The 16,326-nt window shown below is 38.7% G+C and overlaps 1 protein-coding gene across 1 annotated transcript in view; it reads right to left on the minus strand.

Annotated features, from left to right (window-relative positions):
- The window catches only part of CD96 (CD96 molecule), a 120,999-nt gene that overhangs the window by 71,242 nt on the left and 33,431 nt on the right, over nt 1-16,326 (minus strand). The window contains exons 5-6 of the mRNA XM_036745645.1: nt 8,547-8,602; nt 393-480 (exon numbers count right to left, since the gene is read on the minus strand). Coding sequence (XP_036601540.1) covers nt 393-480; nt 8,547-8,602 — 144 coding nt within the window. The remainder of the gene's footprint in view (nt 1-392; nt 481-8,546; nt 8,603-16,326) is intronic.

The following is a 16,326-nucleotide window of genomic DNA, read 5'->3' on the forward strand; positions in this document are numbered from 1 at the left end:
TTTAAAACAATCAATAATTAATTGAATTATAAATAATGTAATTATTCGGTGAACACTTATTTAATTGAATGCCATCACCAGGAGAAAATTCTGTAGGTCTGTGAAAGAGGTTTCTCTTTAATTAGAGTTAAACAAACAAACAAACAGAAAACAGATCAGCATATTTGCCTGGGGTTTAATTAATTCAACCATTTTTCTTTTGTTCTATAAAATGTTTTCTTCTTCCTTGGAAGGAATAAGCTGAGGTACCAAAAAGCATCTGGCAGGCAATAATATGTTTTTCTTGGAATCAGAACGATCCTTGAATGCCAAGAGCAGGTTAGCCAATGACATTGGCTTTTTCTCTAGCCCATCTGTCTTCTACAAACATTTTCATTGAGTCATTTTCTCACCTTTTTCATTTTGAAGAAGCTCTCCATCTATATACCATGAGAGGTTTGCCGTGGGGAATACATTCCTCACCAAACAGATAAAATTTTTCTGCAGCAGAGAGGGAACACAGAGACAGTCATTAATATGTCCTGATTATGTGGGGGTTTGGGACTTTTTGTCCTTCCAGTAACAACACTCAAACACTTGGCATTTGTGTAACCAATAGACTTTTCTTCCCAACATCCTGTCTAATAAATATTGGGTGTCCCATAAGTCCATGTTGTTTGTGTTGTTCAGTCATTTCAGTCATGTCCAACTCTGTGACTCCATCTGGAGTTTTCTTGGAAGATACTGGAGAGATTTGCAATTTCCTTTTCCAGCTCATTTTATAGATGAGGAAACTGAGGCAAACAGAATTAAGTGACTTGCCCAGGGTCACACAGCTAGGAAGTGTCTGAGGCTGGATTTGAACTCAGGAAGATGAGTCTTCCTGAATCCAGGTCCAGCGCTCTGTGCACTATGGTGCCACCTAGCTGACTTTTGGGACACCATGTACAGACAATCCCCAAGTTATTGATCTTTATGTCCTTACCTCCTTCCCCTGGGATTCATGGCATGAAGGGCAAAACAGCCAGAGTGAAGTGGTTTTCCTTGCTCAGATTCCCAAGGGCAGTAGGCATCTCATGACTAGATACCTCCCACCTTTTGTCCTAAAAGTATAAAAACCTTTCCTGTGGGTCTCCTAGTGGGACAACTCCCAGGGTGGTGTTGTGCCCGGTCCCCCAATTTACCCTCCATCTTGCCTCAGTCCCCACCATTTTGTGCTCCCTTCTTCAAGGAAATAAAGTCCCGCCAAGGGAAGCTTGGTAAAAGTAACCGCCCAAGGTATAATTTTGGGAAATTGCCCAGGGCCCAGTCACCCTCCCTGTTCTGGAAACTGCCACCTAACCACATTCCTTATAAGGCTCTAAGCTAGGTATTAACCAATTGCTTTTCTCTGCTTCTGTAAGGTCCTGCTTTTGCAAGATCTGACCATTGCACTTTGTGGTTTCTTCCTTTAAATACCCTGGCCCTACCCCTGTTCTGGGCTGTTCGATTTGAGTCCTCACTCAGAACAGTCGCGCGCTTGAATAAATCCACATCAAAATTTATATCCGGGTCTCACTCGCTTTTTTTCGCCATAACAGTGGCAGGTTTGCTACCCTGTTATCTTGATTAAAGGTACCTTATTCCTCCACTTAGGAGTTTGATTTATTTTAGGACTTGACAGTATTATTTCAAAATAGGTGGTTCATCTTAGTATGGCAAACAAAACCAAACCCCTACCACCTCCCTGTCTGAGTTTCTCTACCTTCTTGTGCACCTCATCCCAATATCCCAATATCTTTATATGACCTTAAACCCCTCACTGCAGCTTGGGGCATGAGAAGAGGTGGGGGGGGGAGCGGGGCAAGGGGGGGGCAGGAAAGGATGAGTAATCAGAGCCTTGGATCTTAGCTAGGTATTAGTAGTAAAGAAGTCTGATCAAATGAATACACACTAAAGTTAGAATGCCCACTCTTCTCACAAACATGTTTGCCTTTTAAATATAGTTCTCCAACGGATCTGTGATCTCATCAGTTTGGAGATGCTTTCTCCAATGAAGTAAATTCACAACCAGCCTATATGATGAAATACTAATAAAGCTGCCCCCAGCCCCAATATTCTTACTTCCTTATGAGCCCCACAAAACAGGAAGCATATCCTGATTTAACTACCCAACCTGACTTTAACCATATCACGAGATCCCAAACACAATCATAGGACTGATTGAATAGCATGCCCCCTGCCCCTAGTGAGCCACTGCCCCCAGATCCAATCCACATATTTGAGCAGGTGTGTCCTTGAACTCAACCACAATTACGTAATCCGTTTTAACCCAAGACAGGACCACAATACCTAATTATACATCTTGACTGGACAGGATCACAATAGCTAGCCAATCACAAAGCAACATGACCAGAGTGTTTGATCACGGAACCATAGAAGGGCCCCCTCCCCCATTACCTAATCCCTTAACAAATCCCTCCTGCCTTTTTAATGTTCATAATTTCTGCTGTGTAATCAGCAACATTACACTATAAATTTGCCTGTGTTGTTTTACTAAGTTGCTGGTTCCTCTTGGAACCTAGCCTGCTTCTGAGGGGCATCAATCCTCAACAAATCCCTGTACGTGGATTAGAGGTGGTCTAACTCTGAATTCTTTGAGATGGTTCTGCCACAACACATCATGAAATCAAAACACATACATGCCCATCTCGTGCTATTGTCTATGTTCACCAAAGAGGGTCCACCCAGTGCCCTGGAAGTCTTCTTCACTCCCTTGAGTCCAAGTAGATCTTTAATTAATGGGTCCTGGGGCAATATTACCAAGTGAAGTGAAAAAATTCAGCCATTGTAGGAAGAGAGTTTTGGTAGGAGGGTCAGACCTCTGCCCAGGAATCTTTACTAAGACTAAGCTTCATTAAAATATTTCTGCTTTTCATGTTTTATTTTTCCCCCTCTTCCTGCACTTCTAAATCCATGTATTCTCTAACATATTCATGTTTTCTTTTCCTAATAGCCACCTTTGCATCAGGATAAGGATATGCCTCGTGCTTATAAATTGACTAACTGACTTACTCTGTAAATTGCAAACCAGCCTTTGCCTGAAGACTTTTTTTCATTTTTTTTGTTTTAAATCTATTTTATTTTTAATTCACAGAAACAAGCACTTTATAACATAGTACAATAAATAAGATGATTGCACATGAAACTGCAAATCTACCATGTACAACTTGCTATTCCCTTCAAATATACAACAAAGTTATCATGTAAATTTCTTTTTTTTCCCTTTTTTTCTTCTCCCCCTGCCCTGCCCTAGAGATGGTTGCCATTAAACACAAATAGGTGTGTATAGGTGTGTGTGTGTGTATACATATGTATGTATGTAAAATTATTTATACATACTTCTATTAATCAGTTCTTCCTCTGGATACAGAGAGTGTCTTTCTTCTTATGTCCTTTATTTCTAATTTGTGTATTTATAACTAAGTCAAAATGACTTAGTTACTTAAAGTTGTTGTCTGAAGACTTTGAATGAGAGGAACTCCCCTATCCCATCTCCCCTTCACCACCTCCTGAGATAACCTATTTCACTTCTGGATGGCTCAAATTTTTAGGTAGATTTTTATAGAATATTATATTGGAATTAATTAGACCTGCCTGAGACACTCAATGTGTGTAATTCAATAGCAGAACTACAGACAGAACCTATGTCTCCTAATTCTGTCTGCTTCTCCATACAATGGACCAGGGGAGAGGGATTATGATCCCTCTATTATGATCCTCACTTTACAGTTGACGACACTGACACAGACAAAGGTTAAGTGACTTACCCAGGATCACATAGTTAGTAAATGTCTGAGACTGCATTTGAACTCAGGTCTTCCTGACACCATGACCAATGTTCTATCCACTGTGCCACCTAACTGCCATCGGTCAACTAAGCCATGTGAACTACATACTTCTTTCCCTATCCAGGGTTCATTGTGCTTGACTCTAAGCTTTATTGGTAATGGGAGATGATATATTCTGTCTGTTAAAAAACAGGACATGTCTATGTTGGGGAGTGCCAACTAAGTGGTCTATGAGCATAGAGTCTATGACCTTAGTTTAATTTACTGTCTGTCATTCATGAGCCACACAGTAATTAACAAGGAGAAAATGAGGGCTTGACTAAGTCATGGGGGAATGCCATCTGTTCACCCTCAGATGCAGCCTCCTCAGATCAGATCCAGAATACACTGGAAGAACAGGGATAGGATGTCTCTCTGTACTGGGTCTGTGAGGGGTGAACATTAGCCATAGGACTTCCAAATAGCCCCTAACTTTTCTTCTCTTTCCTTTCTTCTGTCTTTCTTTCTGAGTGAGAGACTTTAAACAGGCTACCTGTAAAACGCTATTCTGATGACTCTCACTAATTAGGAAGTAATCCGGGGCTCTTGAAGTATATGTCACTGGAGTACAAGACCTGTCTGGTCCCATACAAACTCTAAAGGCTTTGAGTGGTAGGGAGGGGGGTGGGGAAGTTAGGTGGCACAGTGTTTAGAGTGCTGGGCCTGGAGTCAGAAGGACCTGAGTTCAAATCAGACACTCAGAAACAGTGTTGTATTTTTTAAAAAAATGTAAGTAAAGTCAACAAAGTATTTCTTAAATGATTACTATAGCACAGTCCTAGGAATACAAATAGATAAAACCAAAAGGTGGCACTATGGGTAGAGTACCAAGCCTGGAGTCAGGAAGACTCATATTTCTAAGTGCAAATCTGGTCTCAGACACTTACTAGATGTGTGACCCTCGGCAAGTCATTTAACCCCGCCTGCCTCAGTTTCCTCATCTGCAAAATGAGCAGGAGAAGGAAATGACAAACCACTCCAGTATTTTTGCTAAGAAAACAACAAATTGGGTCACTAAGAGTCAGACATAACTGAACAACAAGGTTAAAATGTGGTTTTCTACATCAATATGAAACTGCAGAAATCCTTATATACAGTTCAGTGGTCCCCAATTTCTATTTTAGTTTGACACCACTGGTTTACTCCACCATCCAAACTCTTCACTCACCATATGAGTAATAAAAACAAATGATGATTCAATTAGCTGAACAAACATTTATTGAGGACTTATGTAAAAATTACTATGCCAGATGCTAGAGACAAAGATAAAATAGTCTCTTATCTCAAGGAAGTTAAATTTTATTGGGAGGGGGCAACATATTAGATTATATACTTAGATTATATATATATATATGTCTAGATCTATATATATCTACATATATACATCTAAATATATACTATAAATATATATTATAACTTTTTATTGGGTATATTTTAGAATATATATTTAGCCATGCAAGATATATGCAAGATAACTGTCTGACTATACCTGAGACATTATTAAAAAAAAGTTGATATTGCTTAATGCCTCAAGCCAAATATAATTAGGGAAGAAGCCCATACTTTACCTTTAGATTAAAACTTTAGATATTTAAAAACTCTCTGTTGGACTTGAGAAATCAATGAAAAGGTAAAGGAAAGGGAAGAGAAAAACTGTGTTGGATGAAAGACCATTGCCTCATTTGAATGAGTGACAAGTTGCTACATCTTGTCAAATGAACATGTATCACATGGTTCATGTGCCCCTGTCTCCCCGCTCTCTTCATCAGTCTACTTGATGTTCCTCATTCTTGGCCTTTGTATAAAATGCCCCTTTGCCCGAAATGAACTTCTTCTTTACTTCTGTTTCTTAAGATCATTCTGAGCATGACTAATGTAACACCTTTGAAAGCCTTTCCTGATCACCCCAGTTTTTATATTTCCTCCCTCTTCAAATTACCTTGTCTTTACTTATCCAAAGATGTTTAATCTCCCCAGGAAAAAGTAAGATCCTTGAGGAGAAAGCAGTTTTTCCTCTATAAATTTCCCAACGTTCATTTTTATGGTCATATTTCCCCCATTTGTAACCCAGCCTGAAGCATCTTCTATATAGTTATATGAGGGAGAGGTCTGTTTCTCCACTGAGGTAAGCTGAGTTTAGATTCATTTCCTTTCATTTGATTTTCCATTGTTGAGGAGTTTGCTTCCTTCTCACAAATTCCACCTTGATTTGCACTCAGATCCACTTTCAACGTTTTTCTACATCAGAAAATCAAAATATTCTTGTGGGAGAAAACACAGAACTAGGTTGTAAGAGCTCAAGAGACTTTGAGCTGAAAAGGTCCTTAGAGGGCGATGGTCCAGCCTTATCCTTTCACAGATCAAGAGCTAACGTCTACAAAGGATCAGTGGTTTGCTCATGGTCCCACAGGTAATAAAAGGCAGAGATGAGATTTTAACACATATCCTCCGATTCCCAATTCAGTATATTCCAGAGCCATGGTCCCTCTCCTAGTAAGCATCTTGACTGCAGAAGTAGTGTTCTATTTTTTTTAATCCCCCCCAAGTGCCTGAGTTCTGTTTTGTTTGTTTGTTTGTTTGTTTTAGGGCAGGACATCAAATATATGTCACAGGACACTCAAGATCTGACTCTCATCTAAAAACTAGGAAGGTCTTTTCCTGCTTGAACTATTTAAGGTTGTCTAGCGTGAAACAAACGCAAACCTAATGACTTATAGAATTTTATTTTCATTCTAACTTGCCTGTGAAACACACACCATTGATATTATTGATCTATTAACAACTCTGTTGGTCCAGACTGTGATTTCATTCATAAAGGGAATTCCTGGTGGATATGGGAACTTGTCACATTGAGGAGTTTCACAATATTTTTGTCTCCACGATATTATTATAAAAGCCATTTATTCTCCTGCACAACACTGTCTTTGAAATGTTAATTAGTTAACTAACATTTCTATATATGTGTACCTATATATATATGCATGTGAATGTATTATATGTGTAGGTATGTATGTACATAAATATATATATATATACATGCAAAACCACTTTGGGGTAGGTGGATTTCATTTATTTTTAATTTTTTTTTGGGGGGGGTGCATTGTCAAGACCAGATTGTGGAATTTTTAAGAAATCATACTCTTTGGTTGTTATGTTTGAATTTTATCCTGACTCCATATATAGTTCATAAACTGATCACTGTCCTTCTCCTCTTCTCATCAATTTCATTTCCTCTTCTTTTTAACATTGGAATACATGGATTTTTTTTTGGCTTCTCTAAATTTTGCCCCAAAATTGAAGTAACAAATGAGAACATTTTTGAAGATGATCAAGTTGAATCATGAGGAGGACAAAGAAATGAAAGAACTAGTTGACTGAAAGAAAACAAAAGAAAAGTGAATGATTTTTGAGTTGTTGCTTCCTTATGCATGGTTCCCAGGTGGCACATATAAGAAACTTTGTCTAGTCTACCAAGAGCCAAATGTGTTCATGCACTCTGAGATATCAGCCAGGTTTATTCTGGTATAGACTATATATCCCATATACTATTCTATATACATTCTATACTGATAGGGTATTGAAACATGGGTAAAATTGTGGGACCCCTCATACATCTCAGCTGGACAGGGTTAAATCAAATTTGCAGTCAGAGGATCTAGGCTCATAGCCTATCTTTCCTACTTCCACTCTTCCTTCCTTAAGGAAGGAAGGGAGAGAGGGAGGGAGGAGGAAGGGAGAGAAGGAAGGAAGGAAGCAAAGTATTTATAAATATTTAGTAGGTGCTAGGCACTGTGCAAAGTGCCATACACATATTGTCCCATTTGATACTTGCAACAACCCCGAACTAGGTGCTATTACTATCATCCCAATTTTGCAGGTGAAGAAATTAAGGCAGTCAGGAGTTAGACAACTTGTCTAGGGTCACACAGCTAGTAAGTGTTTGAGGTCAAATTTGAACTTAGGTTGTCCTGACTCCAGGCCAAGAACTCAATTAATTCGTTGCACCACCCAGCTGCCTTGAATCAAAGAATAGGCTACTTCAGAACCTAAAATTTATAACTGGACCACTACAGAAGAATCCAAATTCTGGGATCCATTTACCTCTTATCAATTCAAATTAATATAACAGGAAGAAGAAACAGGAAATAAAGTTGGTGTGAATAAAATCTGGGCTAATGCTTCATTCTTACAAGTGGATTTATGTTGTCTTCTGCCAAAATTATAACAGCTACTAAAGCTTACAATTGCACTTAGACTTTTGGGATGCCCTGTAGAGTGCTTTTAGGTTTGCAAAGCATTTTAATAATTTTATCTCATTTTACAACCTCACAGCAACTCTGAGAGGTAGATGTTATTATGATCTCCTTTTACAGAAAAGGAAACTGAGACTGAGGGACCTCCAACTCTGTATCTACTTCACCACCAAAAAGAAAGAATATAAAGACAGAAGCTATCTTCCTGAAAGAAGTTGGGGGGAGGGGAGGGGACGAGTTCCAAGATTCCTTGAAAATAACATCCAACAGTGGCTTTGGATCATTTCTCACAGTGACAACGCAGTCACTCTCTTTCTGCCTTTCTCAATAATTAAGTGATAATAGTGCTGAATACTCAAATCCTTTGGTGAAAATGCTCTTGATGAATATAAATCTTGGCCTGTTGGAGAGGTTAAGGTTTCCTAAGAGCTTTTAGGTTACTTACCTCCTCCCAGATATCAATGGAGCTCTGCTGCATGTTCATAGAAATTTCTGGTTTAGCTTGAAAGGAAAAAACAAACATGGTTAGTTGTACTGTAGATCATTTCAAAACTCCCTGTTAGGGCCAGGTTCCAAATGTATGTGTGTGTATGTAAGAGTATACCTTCTGTGGCCCATGTCCTCCACCTCTTCACCTTCTGTCCCATCTCTTAATATGCTCTCTTCGTGACCCTTGTTCAGGCTTCCTTGACTTCCCTTTTCCCAGGAGACGTGGTATTACTTTTTCCCCTCCCTCACAATCTTTTCCTCGCTGTCCCGCATGTGCTGACTTTGGCTTCTAGATCCATTATATCGTATATTATATCATTCACCTGCCTTTTCCTGATACAAACAAGTTCTGTAGTAATAATACTCAATTTAGTAAAAATAAATGGAATACAAATTCTTTGTGAGCAGAGCTATATGATTTTCAGTGTTGTATCCCAATTACTCAGCATATGAACTTCATAAATATTTTAATCTAATTTAATTGCTGCCTCCACTTGAATTCTCATCCCATTCAGTCCAAATACATCCCATACATCCTCACTCACTCCTCTACAAATGCTCCTCAGCCATCTCACTACTAACCTCCTCTGGTGTGGTCATTGGAAATACCACTCCATTAATGGTGAATTCACTTTTATTCTGCACTTATCCATTGCTTCCTGCTTCTATGTCATTTACTTTAGCAAAACTCACCACCTAGCCTGCACAGAAACGGTGAGCACAGTGTCAACCCAAATTAGGAAACACGGTTTGACAAGGGATATTTATTTTATAAAACCTCGTTAAAAGTGTATTTTCTGTTCTTGCTCTGGGAAATCTAGAACTTAAGTTTGTTGTCCTCTTTTAAAAAGTCTTCTTCCAATGCCTTGTCATGGTATAATGATTATCTTCGAGTTCTTGAAGGTTATGACAGTGGAAGACAAACCCTGGAAAACTTTCCAAAGCTGGAAAATCTTAGAGTATGATCCTGGTGACCCACCCCATGCCAGTCCTAAGAGTCTCTGCCTAGCTATATTTGGAGAGGCTCATCTCCACAGAGTTCAGTGCCAAGGAATGAATTATTTCAACCACAGTAACTCATAAAGACAGTTTAGCAGGGCACGGAGAGGGCTTCAGTTTGCAGCCATGGAGGGATATTCCATACCAGTGGAATTATACGGTATTAAAGTTTAACTCAAGCTTCTCTGGGCACATTCAGTTCTAACCCGGGGACAGATTTGAGGAGACTTTTGAGCATGCTCAGTTTCCTAACATGAAATCCACTGCCTGTGTCTTTAAAAATAGAAAGACTGAGCCATGCACTCTCTTTTCTACCATATTTTGGTTGCTTTCTTTTTGACATCTCCTATCTGCTGAGCCCAGAACAGAATTCATGAACTGAACTGGCAAGAGGAGAAGGAGTTTCCTTCTCTCCCTTTTTTTCTCTCTTATTTTATTATTAATTTGTGGAATAAAACACGCATTTCCATAACTTAGTAGAATGAAAAAGATGACTGCACATGAAACTGTAAATCTATTATGTACAACTTGCTATTCCTTTTAAATATATAATAGAGTCATCAGGTAAATTTCTTTTTTGGCTTTTTTCCTTCCCTCCCCCCTAAAATGGCCACCAATAAATACAAATAAGTACGCACATATGTGTGTGTATATATGTGCATATATATATATATATAATTATTCTATATATATTTCTATTTATCAGTTCTTTCTGGATGCAGATTGTATCTTTCTTCATGTGTCCTTTATAGTTCATTTGGGTATTTATAATAGTCAAAATGACTTATTTACTCAAAGACATTCTTAAAACAATATTGTGTTAATGTAAACAATGTTCTCTTGGTTCTGCTCATTTTGCTCTTCATTATTTCATGCAATTCTTTCCATGTTTTTCCAAGATCATTGAACTCATCATTTCTTCTAGCAACATAGTATTCCATCACAATCATATGCCACAACCTTAAAAGAGAAATCTCTGAAAAATGGGCTGAGGTGTTTGTTTCTTCTCTATGGTGTTTGTTCACAGTTTCAGATGCCAGAGGTGATCCTTATAGGACCCGAGAACCATGGCATTCTTGGATCCAGGATTACAGGTGGGATGGTGCAGCCAGCCTAGCATGGAACCCTAAGAAGCCAAGGTGCCTGGGATTCAAGTCCAAAGGAGGCTCCTTTGAATTGTGCGAATAAGCTTGTAAGTTTGTGATTACATTTTTGGAAGTAAATACTCCCTTGTAAAAGTTCCTGTTACAAAAGTAAATATGGTTTGCCATGACTGTAAAGACTACTCTAATTCTGAGCTCCCTCACCTTCCACTGCAGATGAGCAGGACCATTAAACTTCCACCTTTACTCGGCTTAGCGATTAGCTGGTAATTACTCCAGCCACTCTTACAATACCTCATTGTGTATTATATATTTCCTCCCTCCTACTCCAGGCCCATCTTCAACTTCCTAGAGTATTTCAACCCCTGGATGATGCTTTTACATGTTATTCTCTGACCACATGCCTGTCATCCCAACCCAGGCTCTATCTGGGGTAAGAAGCTGGTATAGAGGCTTTGGGATTGGGGTGCAGTGGGGCATAAGGAATGGAAAGGGAGGAAAGATAGAGAAGAAGGACTCTGGGGGAGCAAAGAGTTGGGGAGGAAGGACTGAGAGTTTTCTAGGATGAGAAACTGAAGCTGGGGTCTACCATTTGGGGAAGGAAAGTGAGTTTTGGTGGAAGTCCTGGGAGGTGGTGAGAAAACTTTATGGCCTTGTTTGGACTTAACCATGCAAGGCTGAGAAACCAGACATGATGCTTGGAGACCAGGTTTTTTAATGCTTAACCTAGGACCTAGGTTATACTGATCAGAAACCCAGTCAGAATCAAAGATTGAAATAAGGAATGTAAAGAGTTTTCTGCCATTCTATATCTTGAGGAACCCATGTGTTTTATTTGGAAACTGCCTGCATGTTGGCCAATCTGTGAGTTTCTCCTTGTTCAAATCCTATATAATGTGTAACCTACAGATTCTGGGAGCAGAGGGTCACCCCTTTTCAGGTCTCCCCTATGCTGGATGACTTAATAAACTTCCTTCTAAATTATTGTAGTTTAAAATCTTTTGTTCTCAGCTAATAGTGGCAAGACAGACAGTAGGAACTTCAACAAAAGCAGTAAGAAGGAAGAGGAGGGAGAAGGGAAGGGGAATCTTAAGTAGTAATGGTGGTGGTCAGGAGAGAGATATCCTGAGTTCTCAACGCTAGAGAAGGGAGTTTTGGACTGGGGCTCTAGTTCAAAGATATTCACGGTACAGATAATTGGAGTTCTTAACTTTTTGTGTGTCAAAAGTATCTCTGGCATTCTGGTACCTCTGTGGCCTCCCCTCTCCTACCTGATGGTTTTTCCCAGAGCTTTCATTTCAGGAGGGTGCCTTGTCCATTCATGTGTCATTCATCTCCAGACTTTCTCCTATACTTTATGTCTTCTCCTCCTTCAGCTTCTATTTATATGTTGTCTTTTGCCATTAGAATATGAGTTCCTTGTGGTTAAAGAATATCTTTCTATTTGTATTTATATTCCCAGCTTAGTACAGTGCTTACCACATGGTAAGTGCTCAATATATGTTAATCAGGTTGACTGATAAGTCTATGGACACCTCCTCAGAATAATGTGTTTAAATGCACAAAGCAAAATAACATAAGATTATAATGAAAACCAATATGCAATTATACAAATAACAAATTCACAGATCTAAAGCTTTATTCTTGATCTTGTCCAACATCTTACTTTTAAAGATGAGGCCACTGAGGCCTAGAGATGTTAAGCGACTTTTTAAAATGGTGGTTCTTATTGGCTCTTAGAGAAAGACTCCACTCCCAACCGAACTCCTAATTAGACTTTTCAGCTCAGCTGGTAAGTTCGGTCAGAAAGTAAGGGTAAAGGAGCCAAGATCATAGGTCAGGTCAATGCTGGATAAGATTAACTTCATACAAAATTTGTATATTTATATGTACATACACATATGTACATGCACACACATACCCACATGCATACATATACATATACACACATATGTATATGTAAATGAAATCTCCTCTGTCATTTGCCTCAGGGACATCTGCTTCTCTGTAGGATTTATCTTGTAGGACTTCATTCAATTAGCTTAATTTTGTTATTCTCTTTTTATGGTGCCAATTTTAAATAGATTTTATTCTCCAGGACAAGAATTGTCTTCCCACTTGTTTACTGTACTGATAAAGTGCAACGTTGTTCTGTGGTCTTTTAGTATGGTTTCCATTGTTTTCAAAGATGTTTTGAGGTTTGGTTCTCTGTTGTTTATTTTTCTTGTTAGTATTGCTGTTCTTGCCAATTGTGGATTTGGTTATATAGTCAGACTCTCTCACTGAAGTCTCCTTGGTTCATATTTTCAAAATGTGTGGTTATGTTGACTCAGTGACCCATCGTTCTCAGGTCTGCCTGTCCATCAGCACTGGGGGAGGTGTCATGCAATCTTCAGCTTTATATTCCCTGATATTTGTTACATGACCCAGTCACCCCCTACCTGCACCTGGAAATTGTAGTCCTGCTTTGAAGGGAGGAACCGAGCTTCAAAGGCCCAACCTTTTTGCTGATGTGGATCTATCCGAATTGTCTTTATCTAATTAAAAAGTTATCAGTAAAACTTGGCCCCACCTTGAAGCCATCACAGATCTCCAGTGATTAATTAGCCTGTCAATGTATTGCTACTTTGACATACTTTAATAAACTCCTTTTAATTTTCTTTGTCCTGTGCTTTGTCTTTTTAATCAGAGGGAAAGCCCAAACAATTTTCCTTTTAACATATAACATACACACATGTATATATAAATCTCTACATATGTGTTCATATGTGCATGTATGCATATATGTCCATGATGTACATACACATGTATGAGGCAACTAGCTGGCGGTGCAGTGGATAGCAGACTGGGCCTGGAGTCAGGAAGACCTGAGTTCAAATCTAGTCTCAGACACTAGCTAGCTATATGATCTTGAGCAAGTCACTAAACTTCTGTTTGCCTTGGTTTCTTTAACTGCAAAATAGGGATAATAAAAGCACCTTCCTCCCAGAATGAAGGATTGATTGGTCAATTGAGGATCAAATGAGGTATTATTTGTAAAAGTACTTAGCACAGTGCCTGGTATATAGTAGGTGCTTTATGAATTCTTTTTCCCTTTCATTTTGGATGTATCTATGTGTATGTATATTCACTCTTAGAATGCACTCCCTGTCCCAACCAAGCATTTTGAAAATATGAACCAAGGAGACTTCAGCGAGAGAGTCTGAATACACAACCATCACCACAATTGGCAACAACAGTGACATTAACAACGAAAACAAACAACAAAAAACCAAACCTCAGAACATCTTTGAAAACAATGGAAACCATGCTAAAAGACCACAGACTAACAATATGAAAATTAAACTAATTGAATGAAGTCCTACAGAATAAATCCTACAGAGAAGCAGATGTCCCCGAGGCAAATGACAGAGGAGATTTCATCTGAACTCTCCATAAGCAGATAGCTATCTGATTTTGTTTGGTTAGGACCCGATCCTAGCCCTTCCAGTTAATGATGAGAATTAGAAGCCTAGGTCTGGTTCAGAGCAGCTTTCACTAAACTAACTAGAGGGATTGGGTTGGCTTGAATCCCTCTGCCCTTTAGGGGTTTGGGAGACTGGTTTAATGTTAGACATTTTGAATGGGTCTAGCTCCAGTATAACTTGGAAGTCCCCCAGGGGTACAGCTCACTTTAGAGGAAAAGTCCTAAGTTATTTTTGTGTCATCGAGGCCCTTTGGCCCTCTAGTGAAGTCTATGGATCCCTTCTTGTGTCCCTGAATGTATAAAATAATATACTTAGGATTAAAAAGGAAATTAATTATATTGAAATAAAAATATCAAAATACATATTTGAAATGTAAATATCTAAAAATCTTTATATCTCTATAATACATGTCTGTATTTATCCCTATCTATATCCGTGTCTTTATCTATTCTAAGTTCCCAGACCCCAGGTTAAGAACTCTGGTTTAATCTATGTGGCAACCCTCAAGTTTGTCCCAGAGTAAATCCAAAACCCTTGAGGAGGTAGTCCTGGAAATATATCAAAGTTCCAAGGATCTATTGGATCATATATGAGCCAAGACAAGATAAGAAATGACAGAATTCTTTTAGTTGTGATAGGGCATTTTTAAAACTAGGACTAGATACTTTGTTGTAAGCCATGGCTTGACCCTCTAGTGCCATAAAAATATGGAGAGTATCTTAGTATTTTTTACTTAGTTAAGGATTAATTTGCATGAACGAAGCTGATACAGAGATTAATATTAGTATCTAGTTTACAGAGATATGAAAGAAGGGCCTATCCCTGAATATGTCCAGTAGCAAAAGTCCACTGGCAGAATCTAAGGACCGATGACCGACCATAGAATGGAGCCATTGTACAAAGCTAAACGGGATCAGGTTTATCAATGAGGCACACTGTCCCTTCTGGGGCTAAGGCTGACTTCATTTTGAGGTCAAGGGCTGAACCTGTGATGGACAGCTAAATCCTTTCCAAAGTCTGAGAGGCTAGAGACTTTTGAAACAAGAGACAAAGGGTACAGTGATGTCAAAGAAAGTGTGGCAAGAAGACTGATGGACCTCTTTGTCTCTCACTTGAAAGCTGGAGATCGTAATCTCAGGAGGCTGAAATCAACCAAAGCCTGATAAGAGACAAGGCAAGGGATGAGTAAACACTAGAGGTTTAGAAATGGTAAGAGTGGGGAGTTAGAGGGTTTTCATATTTATTTTAATGTATTAGGTCAACTCTGCCCAAGGAATCAAGGTCTCCTCTAGGTCAGTACAGTTGGAGAGCAGTGGACTGCCCCCCTGATCTTTAGTGGATAAATAGAGGATTAAGTTTAGTGTACTAAGAACTGGAGGAAGGAACAGAAAAAGCCAATGCAACCAAGATTAAAAGGGAAGCAGAAAACTGGGAAACAATTTTTTCAACCAGTGTCTCGGATAAAGGCCTCATTTCCAAAATATATAGAGAAATGAGTCAAATTTATAAGAATACAAGTCATTCCTCAATTGATAAATGGACAAAGGATATGAACAGGCAATTTTCAGATGAAGAAATTAAAACTATCTGTAGTCATATAAAAATGCTCTAAATCCCTATTGACTAGAGAAATACAAATTAAAACAACACTGAGGGACCACCTCGCATCTATGAGATTGGCTAATATGACAAAAAAGAAAATGATAAATGTTAGAGAAGATGTGGAAAAATTGGAACACTAATGCATTATTGGTGGAATTGTGAATTGACCCAACCATTCTGGAGAGCAATTTGGAACTATGCCCAAAGGGCTATAAAACTGTGCATTCTGTTTAACCCAGAAATACCACTATTAGGTCTGTATCCCAAAGAGATTACAAAAAAGGGAAAAGGATCCATATGTACAAAAATATTTATAGCAGCTTTTTTGTGGTAGCAAAGAATTGGAAATTGTGGGGATGCTCACCAATTAGGAAATGGCTGAACAAGTGGTGGTATATGAATGTAATGGAATACTAATGTTCTATAAGAAATGATGAACAAGCAGATTTCAGAAAAACCTGAAAAGACCTACATGAACTGATGCTGAGCGAAACAAAAAGAACCAGGAGAACATCGTACACAGTTATGGTAACACTGTGCTATGACCAACTCTGATAAACTTAGC

Source organism: Trichosurus vulpecula, chromosome 2 (assembly GCF_011100635.1).
Source record: "Trichosurus vulpecula isolate mTriVul1 chromosome 2, mTriVul1.pri, whole genome shotgun sequence".
NCBI classification, from domain to species: Eukaryota; Metazoa; Chordata; class Mammalia; order Diprotodontia; family Phalangeridae; genus Trichosurus; species Trichosurus vulpecula.